Genomic DNA, 26,649 nt, shown 5'->3' on the forward strand with positions numbered 1-26,649 from the left:
GGTCACAGTCAAGTCACTGTTACAGGGCTGGGCCCCAATTCATCTCAACTGGCCACAAATATAGTTTTGTCCCATTTTTCTCATCCCAGGGAAACTCCTCTCACTACAAGGCCATGCTGCTGCTTTTCCCACACAAGAAAGGAGGCTTCCCTTCCCATGGCCCTCCTAGAAACTGTTTTGCTCCTTATCCCGTCAACCTGGCAGCCATTGCTGAGGATAACTAGGTCTGCTGAAGGCCACAGCCGCAGTGCCGGCACTCCCCGAGCCCCAGCAGACCTCCGGAGCCAACAACACTGCTCCAAAAGAAACAGGCCTCAGACATGGCTTGTTATCTTCTCCCTCACCCCAGCCAGTCCCTTGAGCACAGGAGGACTTCACACAACATCTGCAGCTGCTCCAAGACCTCCCGCTGCATCTCCATGGCCATGCGGTGCACATGGTGGTTGAAGGGGTTGTACATTATCGCATTCTGGAACATGAGCATGAGGTCACGCTGGAACTGGAGCATGGACTGAATGTGCCCCTTTGACAATCGTTTCTTGATGCTGGTTAAATCCATGGGTCTGAAAAAACCACAGAAGGTGAATTAAATTGCAACCCAGGGCTAGGCATTCTTCAGGCTCTGCGTGAACGCGCTTCTCGTTTCAGTGTGGCCCTGAAAGCGCAGCTATTTTCAATCAATTTTATGGCTAAAGACAAGGAGGGGGAGTGAGAAATGTTTTTCTTCTAATTCAGACAAAAGTAAGCTTAGCCAATGCGACACTTGCTATCCAATCAACTTGGCAGGTCATTAGCAGTCACCTCTAAAAAAAATTTGATGTTGAACTCCAGAGAAGGCAAGCAGAGTGATTCTAGTAATTAGTCTTCATGAAGCCAGTCCAGGTCTTGGTGGAGAAAGAAAAGTTACTAAAATAGGTATCTATTAAAACCCCTTAAAATCGAATGGTGCCACTAGCAAAAATAGCAGTCCTGATAAGGGGAATATGATGGAGAACAAATATTACTTCTCTTATTTTGACAGAAGGGGAAAATGAATGGCTGCAGAGAGGACAACTGTGACCAGAATAGAATATGACTCAGCTCTGAAAAATGCCCTTAATCTCTCTGGGAAATTTTCTTATGACCCACTTCTCCGCTGAGAGTAAAACATCCAAGGAGCAAGCAGTGGGTGAGGAGAGGGTATCGACTGAGGCACACGCTGCCCACATGGGGAGAAGAGACTGCTGGGCTACAGAAGCTGAATCCCCTGCTCAGACAGGGCTTACAGCTGCATGGACTGTGCCTGGAGTAATGCTGGCAAAGGGCAGGCACAACCCCTATCAGCTCCAGAGTCAGGGCAAGCTTCCAGGTTCTAATCACCTGGAAGGGAGTTCTGATAAAAGAAATCAGTGGGAGATGCTGGTGAGAGCCAAACTCTGGAAAGGGAGGAAGAAAATGGTCCCTCTAGAAACCAGAGAAGACAGAAAAAACAGAGATTTCTTCCACAAACTCACCTCTTCACCACATCACTGTATCCAGGGGCTTGTTTCTCAGACACTGCCTTCAGGAATGGGCCACTGCATCTACAGGGACAAACACAAACAACGACCTCTGTCCACGTCTCCACTAAAGACAACATCGCAACACGGACCAGTGCTTACTGCTCCCTGCTTGCTGTGCGGGCCACAGTTGATTTGCAACAGCCAGCACTGGGTGGCTGTCATGAAGAGGCATGGGAAGAGGCTGAGCCCTGCGCTGAAGCTGGCTCTGCCAGCTGTGTAGGAAGCAACATTTGGGCTCTGCCACATTAAGCAGAGGAAATGAATATGCAGTGTTCTCCCCAGCTTTGCAGCATGCAGATGTTCTTGCTGCGAGAACAGCCAGAAGCAAAGCACAGAGAGACAAGCCAACTTGTGGTGGCGGTTGAGCAGAGAAGGACAAGGTCTGGTGACACAGGAGCCATGTCAACCCAACCCTTTGCCCTCATACCTGTGACTGGCTATTATCTTCCAGATGGACAGCAGAGTTCTTTTGAAGAGCAAATGCTGCAAGGAGTGATCCCAGCTCAGCTGCACCCTGCGGAGGGAATACATTGCCAGATCACACTCCAGACAAAGTAGGAAGTGGCAATTCTGCATCCACCACGCCCAGGTGGATGAAGCACAGAAATCCTTTGCTGTAGCTATGCAAAGTCGCTCAGGATGAGATGGTGGAAACGTTCTGCATCTGAATGCACAAATAAACATGCAGAATGCAGGAAGATGCAAAGCAATCAGTAGAAACAAGAGCTGAGCTGAGCGGCTCTAAAGGGCAGGATCAAATTGCACAGAAAAGCTCATGCTACTCTGAAGTTTAGACCTTTACTGAGGTGCTTTTTATCCAGGTTCTCATCCCCAAACCCCATAGTTCTCTTTCAAAAGGCATCCAGGTGATCACAAGCCTTCAAGTGACTGATGCTCCTGCACCTGCCTAAAGTGAGCTGGTAACACCTCTCTTAGTAGCTGGGCTGGACACTGCCCGAGAAAGCCATATGCCAAGTTTACCACCTTGAGGAAACATGAATCTCTGCTCCTCTCATTTCAGACTGGGATCAATGCCAAAAAATGCTGGCAGATCCACACGGATAGCAAACGTTACCTCCTTCCCTCCTGTTCTCCTTGCCTATCTCACCTTTCTGGATGTGACCTGTGGCATATGCTTGTTCTCATGTGATACAAGGGAAACAGCTCTGTTCTGCTGCGCCCACAAGACAGCAGAACCAAGTACTTACTCCTGCATGTTGGCAGGACTTGTCGAGTCCAGCACGGGGGCTGCAGAGGTGCTGTCACTATCATCTTGATCCTGGTCCTGATGAGTCATCTCCTGCGGATACACCTCACCTATAGCTTGTTCTTCAGGATTCTCTTTAGTCTTGTCCTGAAGAGGACAGAGGAAAAGGAAGATGCAGCTAAAATGGCAGCCTATCACCTAAATTCTTTACCTAGAAGCCAGCTTGCTACACACCCCTTTACGGCATCCAGTCTCAGCTGGGAGCTAGCTTGCCCTCTCTCATTCTAAAGGATGATGTTTGACCTTATTTAGACCTTCCTGTGCTTCCCAGCACTTCAGTAACAGCTTGGTCTCATCTCTCAGACCATAACCATCTCTGGCTAACACAAACACTGTGGAGCTGACTGGTGCCCACTGTTGTGTCCATCTGCTTTTCTGGGAGGAGTCATGTATGTGAGAGGGAAATCAGCAGCTGAGGTAAGAACGCCCCAGGCTTGTAAAAGGTCAGGACACAGAAAACAGGATCCCCTAGAGCGCAACAAGGTTGTTCCTTCACAAACTCCCAAACAAATGTGACAGAGACCCAGCCAAGGAGAATGTTGCCATTGTAGTGATTTGCCAATAAAATGTAGAGGATGACAAGTGCAGGGAGAGAGCCTCTCTGGAGTCCAAAAGTGAGATTATATGCAGGGGCACCTGAGACTTGCTCAACAGGAAATCTGGAGGAGATCTGATGGAGCAGACTCCTCAGGAAGAAAGTGGACACTGCTGTGTTTAGCTTTGACCACGGGGAGAACTGCGAGGGAACTGCTGGAAATAACACCGTCCTGGCTGAACAGGGAAAATGTGAGAATCCTCAAAGTTATTTCTGTCTCCAGTGTCTAAATTTGCAAGGGAACATATCTGAATGTTGAAAAATGTCACTGTTCTTCCACTGCCTTGTTAACTGTCCTGGCAACACCTTGCAGGCTGGTGGGAGCCCACAGCCCCACTCCAGGACACAGGACTGATGCAAACCCAGGCCAGACAGTGCCTGCTTCCAAGACATGACGGCCTCCAGGGGCAGATGGTTATTGCTGTCACAGCCACGTGGGCATGAAACCAGCCAAGCTGCGTGGTGCATAACACAGCAATTAGAACAAGGCAACTATTCCAGTCTTGCCTTAAAGCAGACTGCCAGCTCTCATGAGTCACCTTTACACTGCAAGGAGCAATTCCTCCAACTCACATCTGAGGGTTTGATCTCTAACAAGCTTCCTGTTCACAAAGATACATATCCATACATAAAAAACATCCTTCCTCTCATACATTCTTTTTGCATTTGCCTCCCTGCTACCTCCCCCTCTGTGTCACTGTCTCCCCACTCAGAACCTGGGACCTCCCCATCTTCTAGAGCCCATTTCCTTCACCTTCCCTTGTCTCTCATCCAGAAGCAGAGGCTTTCTTGGGACCACCTCTCTCCTACCTCTCTTCCCATGAAATGTTCTTTCTCATCTTCTGCCAGGATGTGTAGTTGACTTTCCTCTGCTCCTGAGACTGCTGTTCCTGTAGTCTTTTCCTGGCACCTCACATCCTCCCCATCAACCTGCTTCCCAGAGCCACAATAATCCTGCTGAGTCTGTGAAGACTTTGGGCTGCTAACGTAGAGACGCTCCACCATCTGGGTCACCTGCAACACAGAGATGTATTGATCAAATTGTGACAGCAAAAGGAAGAAAAAATAAGCAGCACAGATGCTATTTTTGCTTTCACTCACGAATGCCTTTCCATTTTTAGGAATTCTTGCAAAATCTTCTGATGAAGCCCTGTGTTGTTATTACATTGTCAGTTCACTGACATCTCTGTGCTTTAGGGCGAACTGTGTTTTGGCAAAGCAGCTGCCTGGTTGTGGTGCCAGCTTTAAATGGGAGGAAGGGCTGAGCTTGGGGCAGGGAGAAAGTGAGCTCGGGGCATCTGCTACTCTTCCAGACTGCTTCTGTGTTTAGGGATGGTGGAGGCCCTGAAAACCCTGATGTTTCAGGGGGGCCTAAACTATGCCACCCACTTTTCTGTCATCCAAACAGCCTACCTCTGAGAACAACTGGAGAAAACTGTCGTCTTCACACGCTGTCTCTGCCTTTTGGCTATCTTTGCTATCATCCTCCCAGAGAGGCTCACTGAGCTCCATCTCATGGTCTGCCTCTTGGCTGCTCTCCTCTAGCTTCCCCAAGGCCACCTCTTCAGTATTCCTCCAGCTTCTGATGTCCAGATCCAAGCTTGAATCACAGCTGAGAAGTGACTGGAAGTCACTGTTCTTCTCTGACTCACTGGGAGACTCCATCTCAGACTCCCAACACACCCAGGAATGGTCCATCTGCAAACAAAGATAAAGAGAGAGACAGCAATTTCTTTGTACCCTGATCCAGAACTGCAAAGCCCAGCTCAGTTCCCAACATACTCAGAGAGCCAAAGGGAAGAACTCTTGAAGCTAGTAGCCCACAATTCACAGCAGGTGGCAGGGCTGTAGCTCTGTCCTTTGAACTGCCATTTCACAGCAACTGAATTTCAGGTTTTCCAGTCCTGTTGCTGTGACCTCCCCCTCCACAGCAGCTGGTGAGTTACTGTGCTTGGGGAATGCTGATCTGGTTAGGAGCATGTAGCTTTTGCTCCACGTTTAAGGTACTGAAGGCATCCAGCATCAAGCTCGAACCAAGTCAAACTGTGGTTCCTGAGCTGCTGACAGGTGTGAACAACCAGTGACTCCAAAGACAATTCCCTTCGATACCCTTTTTTATATTGGAAATAACTTACTACAAACCCTTTGTTGTTAACACTTTGTTTTGAAAGTGACAGATGTGATTTAGCTGGATGGTGATATTTTGTGTACCTGAGCCAGAACTATAACCACACAGTCACATGCCGACAGGGGACAGTTCTACACATTTCAGGGAACAAATGCTAGCATTTTCTTCAGAAGGAAGAAACCATTAATTTCATCTCTGTTCACTAGTCCACACACTATGACTTCCCTAAGTCTGGGGAATTGCTGGCAGAGTCACAGTAACAACAGTAAATGCTGTTAGAGAACTCTGTCTTGCCACCGATCTCAGCTGCCTGGGTGCTGTACCTATGGAGAATTATATGCATTAATTAGCAGTGCCTTTAGAGTTTTCCATTAATTATGTACAACCTATTTTTTCCAGAGTTTCAAACATGCACGTTTCTCACTGATTTCCCTTTGCATTCCCAGGACTGCTAGCACAGCTACAAATACAGCTTACGGCGTGTAACTGGGAGAAACAAGGAATCCATTTGGTTTGGGATGAGCAAACTCATTTGCTTATTTTATGAGATTACAAGCGGAGCTAGAACCTGAAAGGCTGTCCTGAAACCTCCTTCAAAGTTAACTTCAGCAGAAGCAGATAAAATTTGATGAGGTAGGAGATAACAATACCTGCTCTCAGCTTCTGGCTGAAGGAGTTGGGCAAACTGATTAAATCTGAAGATTAACCCCATGCCTAAAGCACTTTCCTGAACCATCAGCAGAACAGGCAGCACATGCAGAACCAGCCACTGCAGCTCAGCTGGACAGAAAAGCCTTAGCCTAAGGTAATCCAATCACTTGTGATCATCTTTCCATACTCCAGTTGAGAGAGAGAAACATTTTATAATCACAAAGCCCAAGGGAATTGGGCATAAGCACTGACTGAAAAGGTCTTCAGCCTTATGTTCAGTTTTACTACATCTTGGAAGACTGAAGATGCCAGAGAGCAGAAGCTCAGCATTAGTGCAAGACAAATGGAATGAGTGAAATAATTACAGATTGCTTAGTTCCATACCAATTCTGTACAAAAAATAAGGGACAAAAAGATACAGACTTCAACTTTTAACTAAGCGCTGCTCGACAGTTCTTAATTATGTTGGCTACATAAGTCATCAGCAAGGAATCACTATCAAATTGGAAAGTTTTAGCTGACTTTGCAGAGATCAGACACTGCACAACCCTCAACGATATGAGAAAAAGCTGTTAGAAATAAAAAAACACCTTTAAAAGAAACTCAGATGTCAAAACAAGAAAAATGATAAAAGCCTGAACTCTAGTAAATGAAATGTAGATTCCATAAAAAAAGTAGGGAGAAAAAAAAAGAACAATTTGCTAAAGACATAAAAGCAAATAACAACAACAAACCTAATCAAAAACATCAGAAGCAGAGAGCTGCCAGAAGATCAGGGGGGATGATGCATGATCAGTGCCAAGCATCTCAGTGGAAAATAGGGCCAGTTGGAAACACCAAATTAATCATCATTATCAGTACTTGCTGCAGAGACCACACAAGACTTTCTCTTGGGATGTATCTGAGGAACTGCTTCTAATTAAAATGTCAACAGGGGACATTTTAGAACAATTTGAAGGAGGGAGTAAACCTCAGAACGAGTTGGGATTCACTTGCAAGTCCTACAGAAGCTTAAATATGTGACCAAACCTATGCTATGTAACCTATCATTTAAATAAGCCACAGCGCAAGAAAAACAGAAAGATGGGATTATTATGTTTATCTTCAAGAGGGTGGATGTTGGGAGGTGCAGCACAATAAGCCTAGTTCTATATCAGACAGATTAAAACAAAGCCTTAGGGAGAATCGAATTAGCAGTCATAGCACAAGATGATGAACTAGGAGAGAGGCAACGGGGCTCTGTAGAGAAAATCACATCTTAGATTTGTAAAGACCTTGAACATCATTAAAGGCTGTTAAAACATTACGGGAGAGGAAAAAAAGCTCTTTGAGGGGAAAAATGTCTGACTAAGAAGAAAAAAACCCCAAGATTAGGAATGAACAGCAGTGCTTTCCATAATGCAAGCAAGTTACTAGTGGGCATGATGGTGGTCCTCTCATATGCTGCAACTTCAATTTTTCAACACAGAGATGGGGCAGGGGTTGTTATAGAGGGGATGGAGCCAAACTTTTCTCAGTGCGAACAGCAAAATAAGAGGAGGCAGAGATGACAAGCTGTACTAAAGGAAATTCAGACTGGATAAATAGTAAATGGTAAATGTTTACTCCATGAGGGGAGGTAAGCACTGAAACACTTTGTCCAGGGGTGTTTGAGAATCTCCACCCTTGTAGATTTTCAAAATTTGACTAGACAAAGCTCTGAGCAACCCAATCTACCTTTGAACTGGTCTCTACTTTGAGCAGCGGGCTCAACTAGATGACTGTGCAGAGGTCCTTTCCACCTTACCATCACAGAATGGTTTGGGTTGGAAGGTCCTTTAAAGCCCATCCAGTCCAACACCCCTGCAATGAGCAGGGGCATCTTCAACTCCATCAGGTTGCTCATCCAACCTGACCCTGTTTCCAGGGATAGGGCACCTACCACTGCCCTGGGAAACTCGTGCCAGTGTTTCACCACCCTCATTGCACAAAATTTCTTCCTTCTATCTAGTCTAAATCTACCTTCTTTTAGTTTAAAAACATTACCACACGTCCTTTTGCAACAGACCCTGCTTATTTGTCTCCAACTTAAATTTTTCCATAAAATACATGAAAGCCAAAGAACTGTAACTTCTCCTGCTAGGAAGCTAACAACCTGTAATCTGCAAAAACTGAGGACATAAAAATTCAAATCAGAAATTTGTTCCCAGTTTAAGCAGTGAAGGACCATTAACCAGTAAGAAATCTAAACGATTCTACATTTCTAGCAGCAGCAGAATGGCTCTTGGCCGAAGCACACCTCAGCCATACACGGGAAAGCAGGCACAACCAACTTCAACACTAAACTTGTGAAAAATCTTACTAGGCGAGGCAATAATCTCTCTGGTCCTAATTGCAGTGAATCAATTTCCTGCAAGCTGTGTGTCAGAAAGCTGCACTCTATACTTGCTGCACAGAGTGCCGAGTGCTCCCGGGTGCTGCAAGCATCAGGAAGGATAACATTGGGTGTTTTTCTCCTGGAAGGTCACAGGGGCAGAAAATATACAAATTTAATCTCACAGGTCACATGAGCAGAAAAGAAGAAGGCGATTCTAAAATTGTCACAGAGAACTTAAACCTCAGTTATGCATCGGTGTTGCTGAGGAAAAGAATGGTAATTTCCAGCAGACAGAAGTTCACAAACTCAGATGTGAAATCAGGTACTGGCATGCTTACAGCTGCTGGAATCACAGATTTTCACCCACTAGTGTACTCTTTACACATACCTGGGAAAGTACATAAGGTACACTTCAATACATTGGTCTCTTACAGAAAGCTCCAAGACTGTAGTCTTTAACTTCTCGTGGTTAGATCTCCTGTTTCATCGCAAGGTACCATGTTCTCATACACTCAATGCAGGGAATCTTCCCCTCCATGCAATCAGTCTGCAACATTCTCATAATTAATGAATTGTCTCTGATGTCAAAGCTCTGTTGTGCTTGTGTGCAATATGGATAACTGGAAGGGCTGTATTTGCAGATAACTGACAGGTAGGCACGCTTCCACAAAACCAGGGCTCCTCAATGCCAAGAGCTGTGATGCTTAGTACACTGCACACTGTACGCTTGATTTGTTCCCACTTTAATATACATAGACATTTACACATCACTAGTAAAAACCTGTACACTTCACATTACAGTAGATACGAGCCACCAGTTGCTAGCTAACACCAGAACACTGATGAAGCCCAAGACAACTGCCCTAAAACAGGCAGAGGGGCTAGTCTTCCCTCCGGGGAAGCTTCTTTGGGTTACACATTCTGACGAGACACTGCTTTCCAGAGGGGCAAGGGAAGAAGGTGGACCAGGTCCTAGAAAGGGACTTGCAGCTCTTCTTCCTCCTCTGATAGCTGTTAACTACATCTTGCTTGCAGTCCAGCTCTGGATGCCAGGTGCTGGGATTTTCTGTCTGCTTGCAGCATCATTTCTTCATCTTCATGTCTGCCTCGATGGCACAGCGACGCCCTCTGGTGCCTCCGTCCTGGTCACAAGGCAAACAAAGAGAGAGAGTTATGCAACCCTAAAACACAAAACACTTCCTCCAGCACTTAGGGAGGTAAGAGTTGCACATATCTTAACAACTTTCATGCCTTCCGAACAGGAAAAAGGGAAGGTGTCCTAGGAAGGCCTGGGGAGGCCTGCCTGCAGACCTACGTAAAATTCACTCACAGGTGCTGGGATTTGCAGCACCTCTATGCACTGCTGGCAGCCAGGGCAGAGGGAGGCAATGAGGCTCTTGGGCTCTTGCCCACACAGATGCTTTTTGAGCCTGTACAGTGCAGGCCTTCTCCTAAGCAGCAGAGTCTAGCTTAGCTCTTAAGATGGGAAGAGGAAACTGCTGACTAACCTACCTTATTAACAGCTGATCCCTACGGGAAGTGCTCCTCCAGTTGAGTGACCCTGGCACTAGCTCCCTAGTTTCTCCGCACAGCTCCTTTCCATGAGTAGAAGGCAAGCTGAGAGTTTCCTTTGATCCGCTGCCCTCTCCCTCTGGCTGACATGCTGACTCTCCCGGAGTACTCCTCTGTCTTAGATATATGCGAGAGAAAAAAACAACTCTCCATCTTCCTCCCCTCTCTCCTCCCCGCAACTCTTAGGGTTAGGGTTTCCTGGAGGGAATATTTTTCCAAACACTTCCAGATCACCACAGGCACGGAACAAGGTATATTTGCAGAGTATCTTATGCGCTTTCTGGACCATGAATGACAAAAGAATACACAGCTGACTCCTCACTTTCTCAAGACCCTTTGTACTTTCTTGAATGTGTAGAACGGGCAGCTGTATAAACATGAGAGATGTAAGAACTATAGTACTGCACCACCTGATCTGTCTTCTTGCTTATATTGAAAGAAAGCTGCAGAGAAGTTGTAGAAAAAGAAGCAAAAGCAGGTGACAAAATGAGAACACTTGGAACCAGAAGAAAAGACTGAAGCCCCTCCCCACTCACCCACGCCGAGAATAACAGATTGAGATGTTTCTTTTGTAATGATCATGGCTGTACAGCCCCCATGTTAAACACACACCGCTGGAATGCTAAGGATGCTGTGACAGTGCAGTGATCACCCAGACAAGGAACAGAGCACACTGCCACCAGTACTGCAGTACCTGCCGGAGCCTTTCAATACTTACAAAGAGAGAGAGAAGGAAGGCAGGAGAGCCCATTGGGACACTGTCCTGTTAAAAGGCCAAACAGAAGGACTTATCAGGTATCAGATATGGAAATGCACACACCACATAGAAGCACTGAGCCCACAAACAAGCATAGAGAAACGTGCCCCGCTCCCCTTCCCACACGGCATCAGTCTTATGCAGCAGGAACATAAAAACAGACAAGAGGGATACTGCGAGAGTCAGAACGCTAGGAAAGGGATACTCTCTATTCAGACATGGCAAGGCCTGGTCTACCAAATAACTTCTGCACTGTGCAGTTCCCACTAGAACTAAGCAGGCAGTTCTTGCGGGCACAACATTGCGTGCACCAGCTGAGCACTTGAGATAACTTAAGTTCGGATGTGTCTTTATGGAAGAAAAAATCCCAAACAAACCTACACTGCTATTAGTTTAGATCAGTGCAGAAGTCAAAGGTTCTCCGTGTTTTACAAATAAAACCAGACTGGAGTGATACCCTGTTTCCAAAAATCTGACTAGGAAGTGAAGGCAGAGGTTATCTTCTAATTCTCTACCCTTTCATCTTCCTGCCATATCACACCTCTTCCAATATTCTGTTCATCTCAACAGTTTTCATCACCTGTTTTTAAAACCGGGGAATAGAACTATTGGGATTACAGAAAAAACTCATGAGACCTGCCCCTAGAGTGATGTACAGCTCCAGAGCTGAAATGTAATCGATGGTCTAAATTTGTTCGTTTGAAGATGCCAGAGCCACTGCAGTTCCAAAAAACATTCTGTCTCTTCGATATGGGAACTTCTTGCAGTATCTTTGGATTCTCCAAAGATACCAAATGCCCTTCCACAGGGTGCAGCATTCTCACCTTCTCTGAAGCATCTTGTTTGCGAGTGGAGTCTCGCCCACGCAGGCTCTTTGCACTGATTCCCGACTCTGATGTTTGCATGATCAGTTGTGTGGCCAGAAATTGCTGCAAGAAAACCACACTCTGTTAAGATTCTCAGGCAAAATAAGCTCTGTTAGTACAGGTCAGTGAACCATCACAAACCGCGGGCTAGGAATGATTGGACCAGAGGCAGTTTCACTTCCTTGTCTGCTGCTCAGAGTAAGTTTCCCCATTTACCTCAGAAGCTACAAGTCCTGAGGAACTATAAAACCCCAGTTCAAACTCTGTTAGCCCTGCCAGCTGGGATATTCTACTTTACAAGGAATTCGAAATGGCACATATTCACTGGATGCACTTTCACATACAGTTTATACCTGCATAAACCAGCACAGCCACCAAAAGCAGCATCACATCCCCTGTCATTCACCACTCTTATTGCTTGTTTCTGTTCCTGAACCACACCCTCGTTCTTGCTGGCCTAAGCATTTCCCTGAAGGAGATTAGATTTGAAATTGGACTGGGCTGAACCTAAAACACATTTTGTTGGGTTAGTTTTAAATTATCCACAATTTAGTTCACCATAAACACCTGGGCTAACACAAGAGAGATGCAGGGAAAGATGGAACTATTTCATTCAAAGACACTGTGAGTGAAACAGTGGTCTTACATCCAGAAGTCCTTCTCCACCTACAGACCAAGACAGATGCTCTGTCCTGCACTGGCCTTAGCTCAGTACTTTACCTGGATCTGCTCCAGGACATCTCGCTGCATCTCCACAGCCATGTGGTACACATCATGGTCAGAGCTGTTGTACATAACTGCATTTTGAAACATCAGCATAATATCACGTTGGAACTCAGCTGTGGTTCGTATCAGCCCATTCTCAATGTTCTTTTTGATAGTAGATAAGTCCATTGGCCTATGAAGGAAATGCAGTCAAAATAGGAACAGAATAACTCTCTCCCCTCTCTTTCAGGTACAGCCCAGGGTCTGTGACACACCTAGTTAGACCACCGATTTAATTTAGCTGAATAGGTTCTCCTCCACCCAGACTGTGTTCTTGAGTACCAAGGCTTCAGGGCAGAAAACGGAAGCTGTCCATCAGTTACCATGACTGATAACAACAGCATGACAGATGCCTCAGGAGAAGCACTTGCCTTCTCCAGGCACCACTGAAGGAGACACTAAGAAGATAAAGCAGCAGCCATTGAACCATTCTGGAGAGATTTTGGGGGCTAGCAGGGGATTCTGATAATTCATGTGAAAAAGCCCACTATCTGGGTCAGTAGAAAATGCTGGTTAAAGAACACAGGACCTTTGAATTTCAAAAATTAAATCCTACTCTTGGATAGAAACTGGGAGAAGGATATCAGTCACATACCACTTTATCGACAAAAAAAATGTTCTGTGTAAGTCAGTGTACTTCATTCAAAGACAGGGCTGTGTAAAGACATATACCTCTTACTGAAGATGACCCTTTTCTTCAGGAAACGTATTTCTGACCAAATCATACCAGAAAAAAATAGTTTTCCAAGTCTTGTAGTCTGCATGGCAGCCAAAACCTACATCATTCCTGCCAGAAATCCTTACACAAATACATGAATATACAGAGTTCTAGTGACAGAAGTCTGTCACAACTCACCTCTGCACAATACTGTGGTAGCCTGGTGCTATATCGTCAGTTACAGGCTGTAGGAAGACATTGGCATACCTGCAGAGAGACCGAGTGCAGTCCATTTAGTGCCTGTCCTTGCTGATAAATATTTGTTTCATGCTGTCATGTTTACTTGTCTGCTACCAGTAACAATATGATTCATTATCTCCCAGATACCAAGGCAGATGAGCCTCTGAGATAGGACAGCAGAGACTTATCTAAGATTAGTCACTTCTTTCTGCCAGTTCTGAAGACATCAGACTCGCCTGTGATTAGCTGCTGCTCTCCAAACTAGCATGATGGCTTTCTTCCAGATCTTCTGGGCCTGTATTGCTTCCTGGTCCTCACTGCACACTGAACTGGAAAGAAAAGAACAAAACTTCCTTCAGGAGTCTGCGTACCGCCTTGGAGCAGAAACCTTATGGTTTATTTTGCCTTTGACATGCCTACACTAATCCATGCCTAAGATGGAAATTAAGAAATGCGACCTGGTATTATGGTGCTGTCTGCACACTTGCAATTGTAAGTAGGGAGAACCACACAAATCATCAACGAACTCCCACTTTGGACCTGCTCAGTCAGCAGAACAGAAATGAGAGTCGGATGTTCCCTCCACAAAACAACCTGGGATTTGCATCTGTGTGTCTGATAACTTCACTGATACTCACAACTGCGAGGAGGCTGGGCTGCTGGGGATGGAGTCGGCTAGCGTGTGAGACTGCAAAGGTGCATTATGGACACTGAAGCCATCATCGCTCTCACTCACAGGGGGTTCGTTATCCATCTCTGATAGATATCCCTCACCCTGATCTTCTTCCTTGGGTTCCTCCAAACTGGCAGCCTCACTGGCACCATCCTCATCATCTTCTTCACCCTGCCCATCCTGAAACACAGAGTTCATGAGTCTGCACAGCCAGCTACAGCAGCAGCTCAGAGCCTCCAAAGCAGCTATGGTTCAGCATGCAAAGTGAATTCCTTGCCACAGCTGCTGACAACTGTACAGGTACTTTCACAAAACCCTTGTCACTCTATCCTGCCCTGCCCCCCCTGCAGAAACAGAAACACACACACACACAGCTTTGTAGTGCCTGAAGCCGTCTCCCCTTTAGCTCCAACTGCAGACTGCCCAATTCTCTTCTCAGTGTAGAAAGCTGAAAGCAAGCTTTGCTTTTCAGCAGATAGGAGCCAGGAAGCAGCAGCAGTGAGACCTTACTCATGAACCCAAGATGACTATAACCAATCCAGAATTACCTTCATCTGACTCCTAAACAGGGCTTGGGCCTCATCCTTCATTGACTCTGTGAAAGAAAGCAAAGCAGAAAGGTTGATTCTCCAAAGTAGTTTTTACTACAAAAGCTCCTACACCAATGCCTACTGTCCTGCAATAATTACCACTGTTCCTACACATCTTTTCTCCCTCCTCCCCAAAAAACCTGAACCAGATCACTGACATCTATCCAGCTAATAATGTTGCATGTAAAAGATTTCCTAGCTGAATTAAGTTACCTGACAGCTCAAATTTGTGCTGAACATCAGCCTGTGAGGAGTCTTCACTGACATTTGGGACTTGTGGAGGGGATGAATCATCATCAGGTGGGGTCTGGAGGGAAGAGAAATGCACAAATCTAGACGCTTGTGTCAGCTTACTTCAGTGAAGGCGTGGGCACATCTCACTCACCCTAGCCTAACTCAAGGCATTGAAGCTCACTGAGCACCTTCCCAACAGCAATTCTGCACATGGGTGTGGGGAGATACATACAGGTACTGCCTAAAGCAGAGCACTTCTCTGCAGATCAAACAGATCAGCAGCATGACTCCCAAGAAAACAGTCAGTCACATTCATCGAAGGGTTACCTTCAACCCAGCAGCCATCCTTCCTCTAAACTTCTCTCCTACCTGCCACAACTGCTCCTTTCTTTCCCCACACCAGGTCCAGACAGTCTCTCTGCTCACATACCTCTGTCTTCACTATATTGTGCACTGCGTCTTCTCCCTTGGCTGATTCTATCTCAATTTCAGAAGTCTCTCCTGCTGCTACAGCTGCTCTTTGATCCTCTTCTATCTCTTGACTTCTCAGCTCTGGTGTTTCTGTCACTCTTGCAGTTGCCGATATGGTTTCCTCAGGGCCCAGATGATTCTGCTCCTGCTCTGCTGGTTCTGTCTTTATTTCTGATCCCAGCTCGCCAATGCCAATTAGGTCTCGAATGCCCTTTGCCTCTGGCTCCTCACATTCCAGTCCCTCCTGCTTTACAGTCACAGACACTTGGGGTATCTGGGCCTGTTTCTCATGCTCCTGACGAATTGAATGTTCCCAAGGGCCAGGCAGGGTCTGAGGGTCATCAGTATCTTCGCAGAAAGAGGACAGAGCAGCTTCAACAACTGCTGCATCCAGGACTTCAGGGTGGTCATCTACCTTTATTGCCAAAACAAACACACAGCAGTGGAGGCCAAGGTCAGAAAGAGGGATTAAAAACAGTTCAAGTTTTTTGGTAATGAGACAATTGTGCAAATCCTGGTGTGCTTGTTTACAAAGTTTCTTTTCATAGTCATCCTCCTATCACTCCCTGTGGAGTCTCCTATGGAGCTTCAGTTTCAGAAACACAGCACTCCTGGAAAGTATGCTGCAAGCAGCACTCAGCTGTCTGCCAGCAATGGTGACCCAAACCCTACCCAACACGAGGAATAAAGATTTCTTTCTGGTCTCTGAGGAGGCGCACCACGCTAAATGTGGCACATGAGCAGCAGTGGTATCACAGGGGTGTCTCCTATTGATCTGGACAATGATGGTGAGAATGTGTATTTTGGAAGAGTTGTTTCTTGCTTGTCTAAACTAACTAAACTGGTGAACAGTGATCACGTGAGATTAACCTAATTGGATGTGGAACAAAAGGCACTGGCACTCTGCTTTGCCTGCTTACCTTGTCCTCAATGATGGCTATAATATTTCCAACAGTATCGAAGTCCAGCTCTTCCCCTGTATAGGACACTGCAATATCCATTTTCTCAGCCAAATCCAAGTCTTCTTTCCCATCCATGCAGTGATCTTTGGAAGACCCTGCAGTACTGCCAGCCCCAGAACCCAGGCACTCCTTGTTGATGGAATCGATGATCATGGATATTTCACTGCTGTCCATGGACACTGTCACAGTATGGGAATCAGACACTGCCTCCATGGAAACACAGGCTTCTGGCTGGCTCACTGCACAAGGATTGAGAGTGACAATCAGAGACCAATCTGCTGAAGTCAAGCCCACATAAACAACAAATCCTGCAGTGGACAACACCAAGCACCAACTGCAAGTATCCCAGGTCCACCCACAACAGCGTGGCTTAGAAAAATAAAAGACAAATATGGGTTTGCTTTCCTACAGTAAAGTGAGATTCCAGTCCTTGAACTGTAATCCAGCAACATACCATTGGCACCGCCCCAGTCCCCAGCAAATCCTGTTTAGAACCATCTGTTTACTTCAGAACCCAGCCATAACAGTCCTTTCTTGAAGGATGGTGAGTCTGAGGGGATAAAGCCCAGCTGAGAGCTTGCTGGGTGCTGATCCCAAGAGAATTTCTGGTTTTTAGCAATTCATGACCTACGAGTGCGTAGTTCAGGAACGCACCTGTGGCTACGCTTTCTGGAGCTGCAGCTGGTGGCACAACGGATGGTGCTGACAGCGTGGGCATCATGACAATGGTTGCCTGCGACACAGGCTCTACGGGGGGTGGCAGGAGCTTAGCTGGAGGTTCGCTGGCAACAGCGGAGAAGGAAGCAAGAGGTGAGGTGAACTGTGCAGGACCAGCTTCTAAAAGCCGGGAAAGCGTAGGAGCACCTAACAGAGTAGAAGGGAAAAGCACATGAGCAAGAAGCAGCCACCACTGAAGTCCACAAAACCACCACTGGGCTCTTCTCTGTCTGGTGGCTTCTTCAAGGAAAAGACACTGAGAGGTTCCCACAAATGGTCCCAGAAGCTATATGAAGAACCTGCACCAAAAACGCATGACTCCTTTGTATGTGCAGTCTGAGACAGAAACATGCAGACTATGGGACACTGTGTTCAATGACAGGCTAAGCCACACATGCAGAGAGATGCCCTTCCAAAGGCTCATCCCAATACAATTACGGGAAATCTGAAAAACAGTGCCAAGAGCCACACAAAGTAAGCCAAGACAAACAAGTCATCACAGGAGCTGGAAGGCAGCACAGGGGATCTCTTTGCAGGTCTTATCCTGGAGAATTCTTCTTATGTCAAAGGTCGACACTACTCTCACGTGTAATTTCCAGTCTGAATTTACTGAAATGTCTGGACCAAATTAACAGGTCGTAAAGAACACACGTAGATAAGGAAAGTAAGATTATTTGTATGGCGTTACATATGAATGAATGGCATAAATCCTCAATTGCAGACAATGTGACTAAACCATTGGTTGGCAGGTTGTTTGGGGAAGGCCCAAGGCAAAGGCTCTTGCACTGTCTCTCTCACCTCCCCCTGTGGAACTTTCTTTGGTCACGGTCCACTGCAGTCTAATCCTCAAGAGACCTCTATGCTAAAGCAGAGGTAAGACACAAGTTCTCCACATTCACAGGGAGCTGCAGTTTGACACAATGGGAATCAGACACTAGACCATGTTTTTTCCCCAGATCCCTGTCAACTAACCACTTTTCTCTAGACTGACACGGCTAGTATTAGTCAGTGTCAAAACCAGAAAACTATACTGCATGGACCAGGATTGAACCAACTCTAATTGTTCCAGTCAGTTTAGATCAAGGCACTCTTTTTTTTCCTGTAAGGATTACATTCTTAAAAAAAAAGCAGGGGTTAGAAAGACAAGGGTACAGAAACAAGACTACAACTCAAAGAAGACTCTAAATCAGGCCAGCTAGATATCCAGAATCATCCAACAGTCTGAAGGTACATCTGAAGGAATAATTGTACAGGAAGAGTCCTGAGTTACCTGAAGCAGCAGGAGATGCAGGGACAGCACCAGGTGCCGATTGCATTTCCCCACTATGCAGCACTGGAAGGACGCTTCCTACCTCCAGCAGGACTCCTGAGCTGTTCATGTGACCAGAAGCCACTGCCATTTCATTTTCACCAACCTGCCAAAGGAAGACGCCACTGAAATCCCTAGAGACACCATGACATCAAAGATTCTCTGCCAGATATGCACCTCCATGGGTAAGTCCATCATCTGCTGTCTCAGCATTTTTGTGCTTTTTGTCCAGTCTCCTCCCTGCCTGAGGGTCCTTATACAAGTACACTACATGGCAGTCTGAAACTATTTGCTATTCTTCAGCTACAATACAGCTGCAGTGCCACCTTCCTGTGAAATCAGGGCAAACACATCATTTATTCTACCCTAGCTCCTTGATCAAGGACCTCACAATCCTTTACAGATACCCATCTCTTTATTCCCTGAGATGGCATGGAACTATCCCTTATTTTGAGCTGAGGGAAACTGAAGCACCAACATGGAAAGTAACTCTAGCAAGGTCAAACAGTATATCTATGATGGACCTTGAAGCAGCCATAAGCCAGTCCTGCCAAAACAAAGAAAACTCAGTCTTCCACAGCCATTATCTTTCCTTGCTCCACCCTATCTTACATTTAACCCTGCAAACAGAGAACCCACATAACATTTATCCAAGCTAACAAATAGAAAAGACCTCAAATCTGAGTATTAAAAAAAGTAAGTCAACAGCAATACATTTATTCAACCACACAAGCACTAACACAGGCGGGCTGCGCCACAGGGAGGCTAGTGGCTGCTTTTTTCAGACTAGACTCTCAACAGTGTCAGCAGTGGTTGCCCTCCAGACTCCCAGAGTCACTAACAGCAGAAGGGTCAAAGTGGCTCATCATCACAATGATTTTAATAACTGCATACAACTAGAGAAAATCTGCAGTACTTCAATATTGGTCATAAACTCCATTAAAGTACTCCCTACTCCTATGCTAAGACCCATCACAAATACTGAAACTCAACTTCTTGCCAAAAGCAGAAATCACCAATAACACCTCCATGGAGACTAGCTGGGATGAAGCTTACTAACACAACCCCTCCCCTGGGGAGAATGAATTCCTCTAGCAAAGCCTGCAACTCCAACTCCTTACAACTGAGGGGAGGCAGCCAGTCCTATGCATTGAATGATTCCTGCAGTACTGCCAGGAATAGATCTCACCTCTGTGGCTCACAGGGGTAATTATATCTCTCAGATATCACTTCTTTTGGGACTCTCATAAAAACTCTATGTTTTTACAAAGCCTTTGCAGCTCCCCTATTTTTCAGTGGGAGACACAGGAGCAAATTCTTTGTGTGCTTGCATATATGAGCAGAGAGCTCCATACCAGCCTGGGGCTTGTGGGCAGGAGACTGCCCTTCTTCAGCAGCTCTGAGAGCAGAGGGGAAGGAGGCGGAGTTGCTTTTTGTCCTAGCATCTTTTTCTGGGGTGAATCATCAGTGACTGGGGTCATGGGGGCATCCAGGGGAGCAGAGCCTGGAGGGGTGTCAGGGATTCCAATGAAGGAGGCAACTGGGGTGCTGGGCAATGTCCCTGGAGTGACCTGAGAAAGAGAAAAACCACACTGTTCAAAGCCACACTCCACCACACGGACTAGCCCCACTTGCTCCTTCCCCCAAGAGCATTGATCCAGCACACCACAGACACCTACTCCATTCACTCGCTGCACCTACTCCAGGCATATGCTTTCACCCTTTCCCTGCCCTGTACTGCCATTTCCCAGGCACACACAGAAGACTGCCTGGCCAACCCGCTGATGCCCCTACACAGCCTTTGATCCAAGCACCTGATCATCACAGACATGGAAGAGGACACGTGTCTCGAGCAGCACTGTACATCAACCACACTACAGCACTACCACAGCGGAAATTCTGCAACACAAGGCAAGGGATTCTCCCCAGGCTCCTATTCCATGATGGACACAGAGCCCCAGGTCCCAGGCTGGTCTTTCCCTTTTACCATGGGAAGCATCCTTACCCCGGGACTGGCCTCGTCCACAGTAGGCTGAGACAGATCTCCCAGAGCATACTCTCCCCCTGGGGAAGTTGAGCCTGCAGGGGAGCGAACCATCACACCCGTTAATCGCCGTGGTGGATTCTTAATGGCCTGACGAGCTGGAAGAGAATAGGAAAAAAGTGAGATTCCACAACTCCATCTTGGACAGTCCCTGAGTTACCTCTGAGTTTATCCTATAGAACCCAAGGAAAACAATTTGTATGGTAGGAATTTCTTGCACCACACTACAAATGGCATGAGCAGATTTCCACAGCAGCTGGGTGTTCACCACCTCCCACCGCAGGTCTCTTGGTTCACTGAATTGCCCCAAGAACTAAATTTTCAAAACAAATATCTCTTCCTTTTGTCTTCAGACAATAGTTAAACTATAGGGATAACTGAAGGGGTGAAAAGTCTGACATTCTAATAGCGCACTCCTTGCTGATCCTGCTGCCTCTTAGACATACCTTTTCTACAGAATTTTTTCCCTCTCAAAAGCGTCTGCATTTTGCCCTGTTACAAACAATGCTGTAAAAAGACTATGATCTTTTTTCCCCAACTCTCAGGGCCATGTAATTCTGCTCGAACAGCTCTTAACAACACTTAAATACTTCCCACACGTTCTTATAAACATATGCATCTCCTTCTGAGGACGAGCGAGGAAGTTCATTTCCAGCTTACCCTGATAAGCAGCATCTGTAGCCTTCCTCTTGACTTCTGCCTCTTCCTCCTCCATTTTTTTCTTTCTGTATAGAGAACCAAAACCCACTGTCACGCAGTACCCCACTTCCCCTTAGCTCGTCCTGCAGCTTACTGACCCCAACCCCACTATCTCCACACAACAACAAATTGCCTCTGGGGACTCAGGCTCAATTCCTCTGAGGAGGGAAGCAGAGCAAGAAGTCAGCCAGACAACAACACATTTGGCAGGAAACTTCACTTCCAGCTGATTATAGAAACAGAGAAGGCAAGCATGATGCTACAAGCCATCAGCAAGCTCTTTAATAAGAAGCTCCAGAAGACATACCCCATAAGCTGATGCCCCCTGATCTAAACTAAGTCCACCCTCAGATGCCAAAACATCTGCCCAGCTGCCCTGTTTCTCTTAACCAAATGTACACAGAGAAGGTGGTGTCTGACAAACACACAGCACCAGGCAACTACAACCTCAGAAGAAAGCATAACATGGAAATAATTAAATAACTCACATTAAAATCTCATTGCACAGCTCCTCCAGCCTGTTATCCATGTGTCCAGCCTGGATCAGCTCGGCATCCTTCTTGAGTTGCCTGTAATTGGAAAAACTTCTTTCTTACTTATCACTGAACAATATGCCCTAAGCAGCATTTTCACCCTGAGCACTATCCCGCTTAGGCCACGTTTTCAAGAAAGGACTTTCAGTTGCACCACAGCTTAACGCCTTTGCCACAGACCTGTATTTTTCCTGTGTCTCTTTAATAATTTTCTTCAACTCCTCAACTCGTTCTGCAGTCAGTTTCCGCACAATAACATCTTCCACAGTTTCCACAACTTCCCCCTTCTCACCACGTTTTCTCCTATAGAATAAAACACTACAGTTCAGATAAAAAGCACAGAAATCCCCCCTCTCCTTTCAGAAATGGCTGCTTACAAATATGCACAAAAAAAATTAAAAAAAAAACCCCTCCTCTTCCAATTTCCCTTAAATGATACTGGACGGCACAATGTAAAAACAATCTCTTCTGAAAAATTGATCTAATTTTTAAATGCGTTGAATGTTACACATTTCATGAATAGATCAAAGATGCAAATCCACTCCAAATTCTTAACCTGAAAAAAAGTCAATCATTCAGCTTCAGAGAAGATCCTTACTGTCCACAAAGAAACACCTATTTCTTTCCTGAGTAACTCTACCAAATCCTTTGTCTTTGCAACTCTAGTGCTGAAAATCACCCAGCACTATCACAAATACTACTTTAAACATCCTGCTTTCAATTAAATTTCATGTGAAATCTCAGAACAAAATGCCTGGATTTAGGAGGGAGAAATACCTGAGACGACAAAGCTCTAGTGACAGCATTGATAAGAAAACTATAAGAAACCACTGCAAAATAGAGACAAATGCAAAATGTTCCTCTTTCTCGCTCTTGCTGTCATTTCTACCTCTATTCTGAACGATTTTATGTGTAAAGCTTTTGAACAATGAAACTAATATTTATGTGCAAAACTCCTGATCAATAGAACTAATATGTAGAGTTGTATTCCAGCCAAATTAATGTTTCTCTTTGCTGCATTAAGTCCCCAAATGCACACTGCAATTCTTAGAAACAGAGCTGAGGCAAAGAGACCCCAGTTACCCTACCACGTATTGTAATAACAGTAGGGGCATATGGAAGCCACTAACAAGCATACAGTGACCAGTTTTATAACCATATAATACTGAAATACTTCAGTCTTATGAAAAAGAGGGACAAGATAAGGAGATATGGGAAGGATGTTCCAAGAAACACTTTAGGCTTATCAATCTCCCCTGACTGCCATACTCTGATCCCAAAGTCTGCCCATGCCAGCTATCACAACTGGATTTCCTCATTCCTGTACACTCCTCTTGGGAGCAGCATTATCAAGTCCTTTGCTGCAAGAAACAACAGGTCCACCCAAAATTGCTCCAGGCTGCACTTGCTTCAGACATTGTACTCACTTAGGAGTCTCCGTAGTCTCCAAGAGCTCTGAATACTGAGATGCACAGTGCTAGGAAGAAACAAAGGAAGTCAGAGGACACAAACGCCTATCAACAACATCTACAGGGCAATTACTCCTGCTTCCTTAGAGGTCTAACACTTTTGAATGTATCCGACGGCGTTCTCCAGAGATTCCTCAATGGCTACAATTTAGGGTAGTGCAAAGTGAGCAAACATAATTCACTCTTTTGACTCTAGCACCACTAGCAACGACCTCCAAAACAAAGTGAAAGAACAGACCCTCCCAACAATTTAGAAATCAAAGCAAGCAACCATGAATTGGAAAACTGCAGCCATAAAGTTTCCGTCTGTGAACATGAACCAAACTGTGGATGTCATCTACCTAGACTTTAGAGTAAAGCCTTTGACATCATTTCCCATGGCATTCTGCGGGAGAAATTGGCTGGTCATGGCTTGGATAGACACGTTCCTTGCCGGGTAAAAAAACTAGCTACAAGACTGGGCCCAAAGAGTTGTGGTGAGTGGAGTTAAATTCAGCTGGCATCTGATCACAAGTGGTGTTCTCCAGAGCTCAGTGTGGCTGGAATGCTGCCCAGTGGAAAAGGACCTGGAAGTGCTGGTCTGTAGCCAGATGAATACGAGCCAGCAGAGTGCCCAGGTGGCCAAGAAAGCCAACAGCATCCTGGCTTGGATCAGAAATAGTGTTGCCAACAGGGAAAGGCCACCTGTACTTGATTTTGGCGAGGCTGCACCTTGAATCCTATGTTCAGTTTTGGGTCCCTCACTACAAAAAGGACACTGAGGGGCTGGAGCGTGTCCAGAGGAGGGCAATGGAGCTAGGAAAGGTCTGAAGCCCAGGGGTTATGAGGAGCAGCTGAGGGAACTGGGATTGTTCTGGAGAAAAGGAGGCTGAGGGGAGACTTCATCACTCCCTACAAATACCTGAAAGGAGGTTGTAGCGAGGTGGGTGCCGGTCTCTATTCCCAGATTAGTGACAGGGTGAGAGCAACCAGTCTCAAGCTGCACCAGGGGAGGTTTAGACTGGATATTAGGAAAAATTTCTTCACTGAAAGGGTTGTCAAGCATGGGAACGGGCTGTCCAGGAAAGTGGTGAGGTCCCAATCCTTGGAGGTATTTAAAAGATATGTAGACAAGGTGCTTAGGGACAGGGTTTAGTGATGGAGTGGACAGTGCTGGGTTAAGGGTTGGACTCGATGATCTTAAAGGTCTTTTCCAACCTAAATAATTCTATGGTTCTATAAAAATATTTCAAATGAGAAAACAAAATAACATTACATCAAGGCCAGTATCGTAGCTTAACAGAAACAGTAAGCAATATAGAAAGCCCAACTTCTCTCTTGAAGCTAAGCTCAGATTTCATTTCAGAAAGAGAAAAAAGTACATAATCTGATTTATACAAAATTGATTTTTTTAAATTAATCTTGTTATCTTCTTAAAAAAGCAAGAAATATATTCTCTTTATCAGCTGTCTTACATATCCTATGCAGAACCCATTTTTCCAAGACTCAAACAAATGCCAGTATCTTACCTTCTGGGAAAACCAGTCAGGAGGACGTCCTGGCTCTGCAAAAGGCTTGATAGCTCTGCTGACTGAGACCCTGTGGGAAAGAAATGATGTCACTGTCACCCAACTTTCTACCCCAACCAACAGACACTGGTCTGTCTTGACATCCATCACTGAATTGCCCCATAAACACAACAAACCTGCCAATGAGCTTTAGAGTTTGGGAATTACTGAAGTACTCAACAATATCTGCCTCCTCCTAAAGAAACAACAGACTTCCTCTCTGGCTTTGAAAAACAAGTTTCTAGCTTCAAATGACATTAGTACATTTCCACAAAGCTTTTACTTTGTTGAAGCAAAAAAAAATAGCAAAAAAAAGTGCAGCAGTGATGCACAAGAGCATTATATCATATATCCGCCTTGACCCCAACTCATCTCTTCCAGTTTATGTTGGAACCACTTAATGCTCTGTTCTTATTAACACATTTTTGTTTTCACACAAGAGTTATGAAAGCAGGGAAGGCTTTTCAAGGAGCTTTCACTATTAATAACTCAACTTTGTTTTGTTTGCCCCATCCCTGGAAACGTCCAAGGCCAGGCTGAATGGGGCCTTGGGCAGCCTGATCCGGTGGGACACATTCCTGCCTATCACAGGGGGATTGGGACTAAAGAATCTTTAAGGATCATTCCAACCCAAACCAGTCCATGATTTTAGGAACAGAGAGCACGCAGAAAGCAGAGCTGTTTGTGAGCGGCTGTTGGGAGTTCAAGGCTGCTACACAGCCAAAAGCCAGGCAGCAGGGCCGTTCCCTTACCAGTTCTGGTCCCCGCTGCGCATGACGGAGGAGGCCAGGCAGAGCTTCTCGCGGATGGACCAGGGCTCGGTGGGGCCGGCGCTCAGCAGCTTGTGTTCTGCCGGGAGAGGAGAAGGAGTCCAGGGACCCGCGCGGCCCACCCCTCGCGGGCGCGGCCCACCCCTCGCGGGCGCGGCCCACCCCTCGCGGGCGCGGCCCACCCCTCGCGGGCGCGGCCCACCCCTCGCGGGCGCGGCCCACCTCCCCCACCCCCCCAGACCCATCGGAACCGCTCAAATCTTCCCTCCCCGCTCCCCCGGCCCCTCCCCGCCCCGCTGCACACCCGCTCGCCGCCACCCCTCCCGCCCGTCCCCACACACTCACTCCCCGTCCCCGCCGCCATCGTCCCCGCCCGGCCCCGGGGCGGCAAAGGCAGAGCGCGTGCGCGCGCAAAGCACGCCGGGAGCGCTGGCCCCGCCCCCCCCCCCCCCGCAGCCGCCGCCGCAGAGCGGGCGCTGATTGGCGGAAAGGGAGAGCGGCGACGTTTAAAAGTTCTACGGGCGGCGCGGAGCGGGGCTTGGGGAGGCACGGACCGCGTGAGGGGCTGGGGTGAGTGGGGAGGGAGAGAGAGGGGGCCTGAGCGTGAGGTGCTGCGGGGTGAGGGTGGTCGTGGTCTCTAAAAGGGGGCTGGAGAGCAAATCTTATGAGGAGCGGCTGAGAGAGCTGGGGGTGTTTAGCCTGGAGAAGAGGAGGCTGAGGGGAGACCTCATTGCTCTCTACAACTACCTGAAAGGAGGTTGTGGACAGTAGGGTGCTGGCCTCTTTTCCCAAGTGACAGGGGACAGGACGAGAGGGAATGGCCTCAAGCTCCGCTAGGGGAGGTTTAGGCTGGACAGTAGGAAAAAAAATTTCATGGAAAGGGTCATTGGGCACTGGCAGAGGCTGCCCAGGGAGGGGGTTGAGTCACCTTCCCTGGAGGTGTTTAAGGCACGGGTGGATGAGGTGCTGAGGGGCATGGTTTAGTGTTTGATAGGAACGGTTGGACTCGATGATCTGGTGGGTCTCTTCCAACCTGGTGATTCTATGATTCTATGGTTCTCTGTGTGTGGGTGGTGTGGCTGAGGGGCCTGTGTATCAGTAGGGGTTGTGTGTGTGCTTGTAGAGGCATTCTGTGTGTGTGACTGGAGGCTTCCATGTTTGTTGTTGTGTGGAATGGGATAGATAGGACAGTGGTGGCAGACTGGGTGTACTGGGGTGAATGTGGGTGGAGCAAC

General features: G+C 46.6%; 1 protein-coding gene across 3 annotated transcripts; it reads right to left on the bottom strand.

The window, feature by feature from the left end:
- Positions 1-60: 60 nt before the first annotated feature.
- BRD8 (bromodomain containing 8) lies at positions 61-25,808 on the bottom strand. Of its 3 annotated transcripts, XM_069869705.1 has the most exons (26): positions 25,760-25,808; positions 25,397-25,493; positions 24,606-24,675; positions 23,056-23,105; positions 21,809-21,931; positions 21,584-21,664; positions 21,057-21,121; positions 20,358-20,494; positions 18,314-18,458; positions 16,981-17,190; positions 16,285-16,565; positions 15,324-15,779; positions 14,873-14,966; positions 14,618-14,664; positions 14,035-14,249; positions 13,633-13,725; positions 13,355-13,423; positions 12,454-12,631; positions 11,692-11,796; positions 10,829-10,873; positions 4,817-5,101; positions 4,214-4,417; positions 2,750-2,895; positions 1,969-2,055; positions 1,494-1,562; positions 61-563 (listed from the first exon to the last, which is right to left on the bottom strand). In XM_069869705.1, the coding sequence occupies exons 1-26, from the start codon at positions 25,776-25,778 to the stop codon at positions 341-343; spliced, it is 3,594 nt and encodes a 1,197-aa protein (XP_069725806.1). In that variant the 5' UTR covers positions 25,779-25,808; the 3' UTR covers positions 61-340. The 3 variants fall into 3 exon arrangements, with proteins under 3 accessions (XP_069725806.1, XP_069725804.1, XP_069725805.1); XM_069869703.1 differs by lacking the exons at positions 61-563; positions 1,494-1,562; positions 1,969-2,055; ... (1 more) ...; positions 4,214-4,417; positions 4,817-5,101 and adding exons at positions 9,266-9,680; positions 19,708-19,923; XM_069869704.1 differs by lacking the exons at positions 61-563; positions 1,494-1,562; positions 1,969-2,055; ... (1 more) ...; positions 4,214-4,417; positions 4,817-5,101 and adding an exon at positions 9,266-9,680.
- Between the last annotated feature and the right edge of the window lie 841 nt (positions 25,809-26,649).

The sequence above is a fragment of the Phaenicophaeus curvirostris genome, chromosome 15 (genome assembly GCF_032191515.1).
Source record: "Phaenicophaeus curvirostris isolate KB17595 chromosome 15, BPBGC_Pcur_1.0, whole genome shotgun sequence".
NCBI classification, from domain to species: domain Eukaryota; kingdom Metazoa; phylum Chordata; class Aves; order Cuculiformes; family Cuculidae; genus Phaenicophaeus; species Phaenicophaeus curvirostris.

Bases quoted from the DNA above. Each gene is read 5' to 3' on its own strand.
- BRD8 (XM_069869705.1), bottom strand. The intron at 15,780-16,284 runs GTAAGCAGGCAA...TTGGCAATAAAG, and splicing joins TAGCCATCATTGAGGACAAG to GTAGATGACCACCCTGAAGT. The intron at 14,967-15,323 runs GTATGTGAGCAG...TCTTCCCTCCAG, and splicing joins ACAATATAGTGAAGACAGAG to ACCCCACCTGATGATGATTC.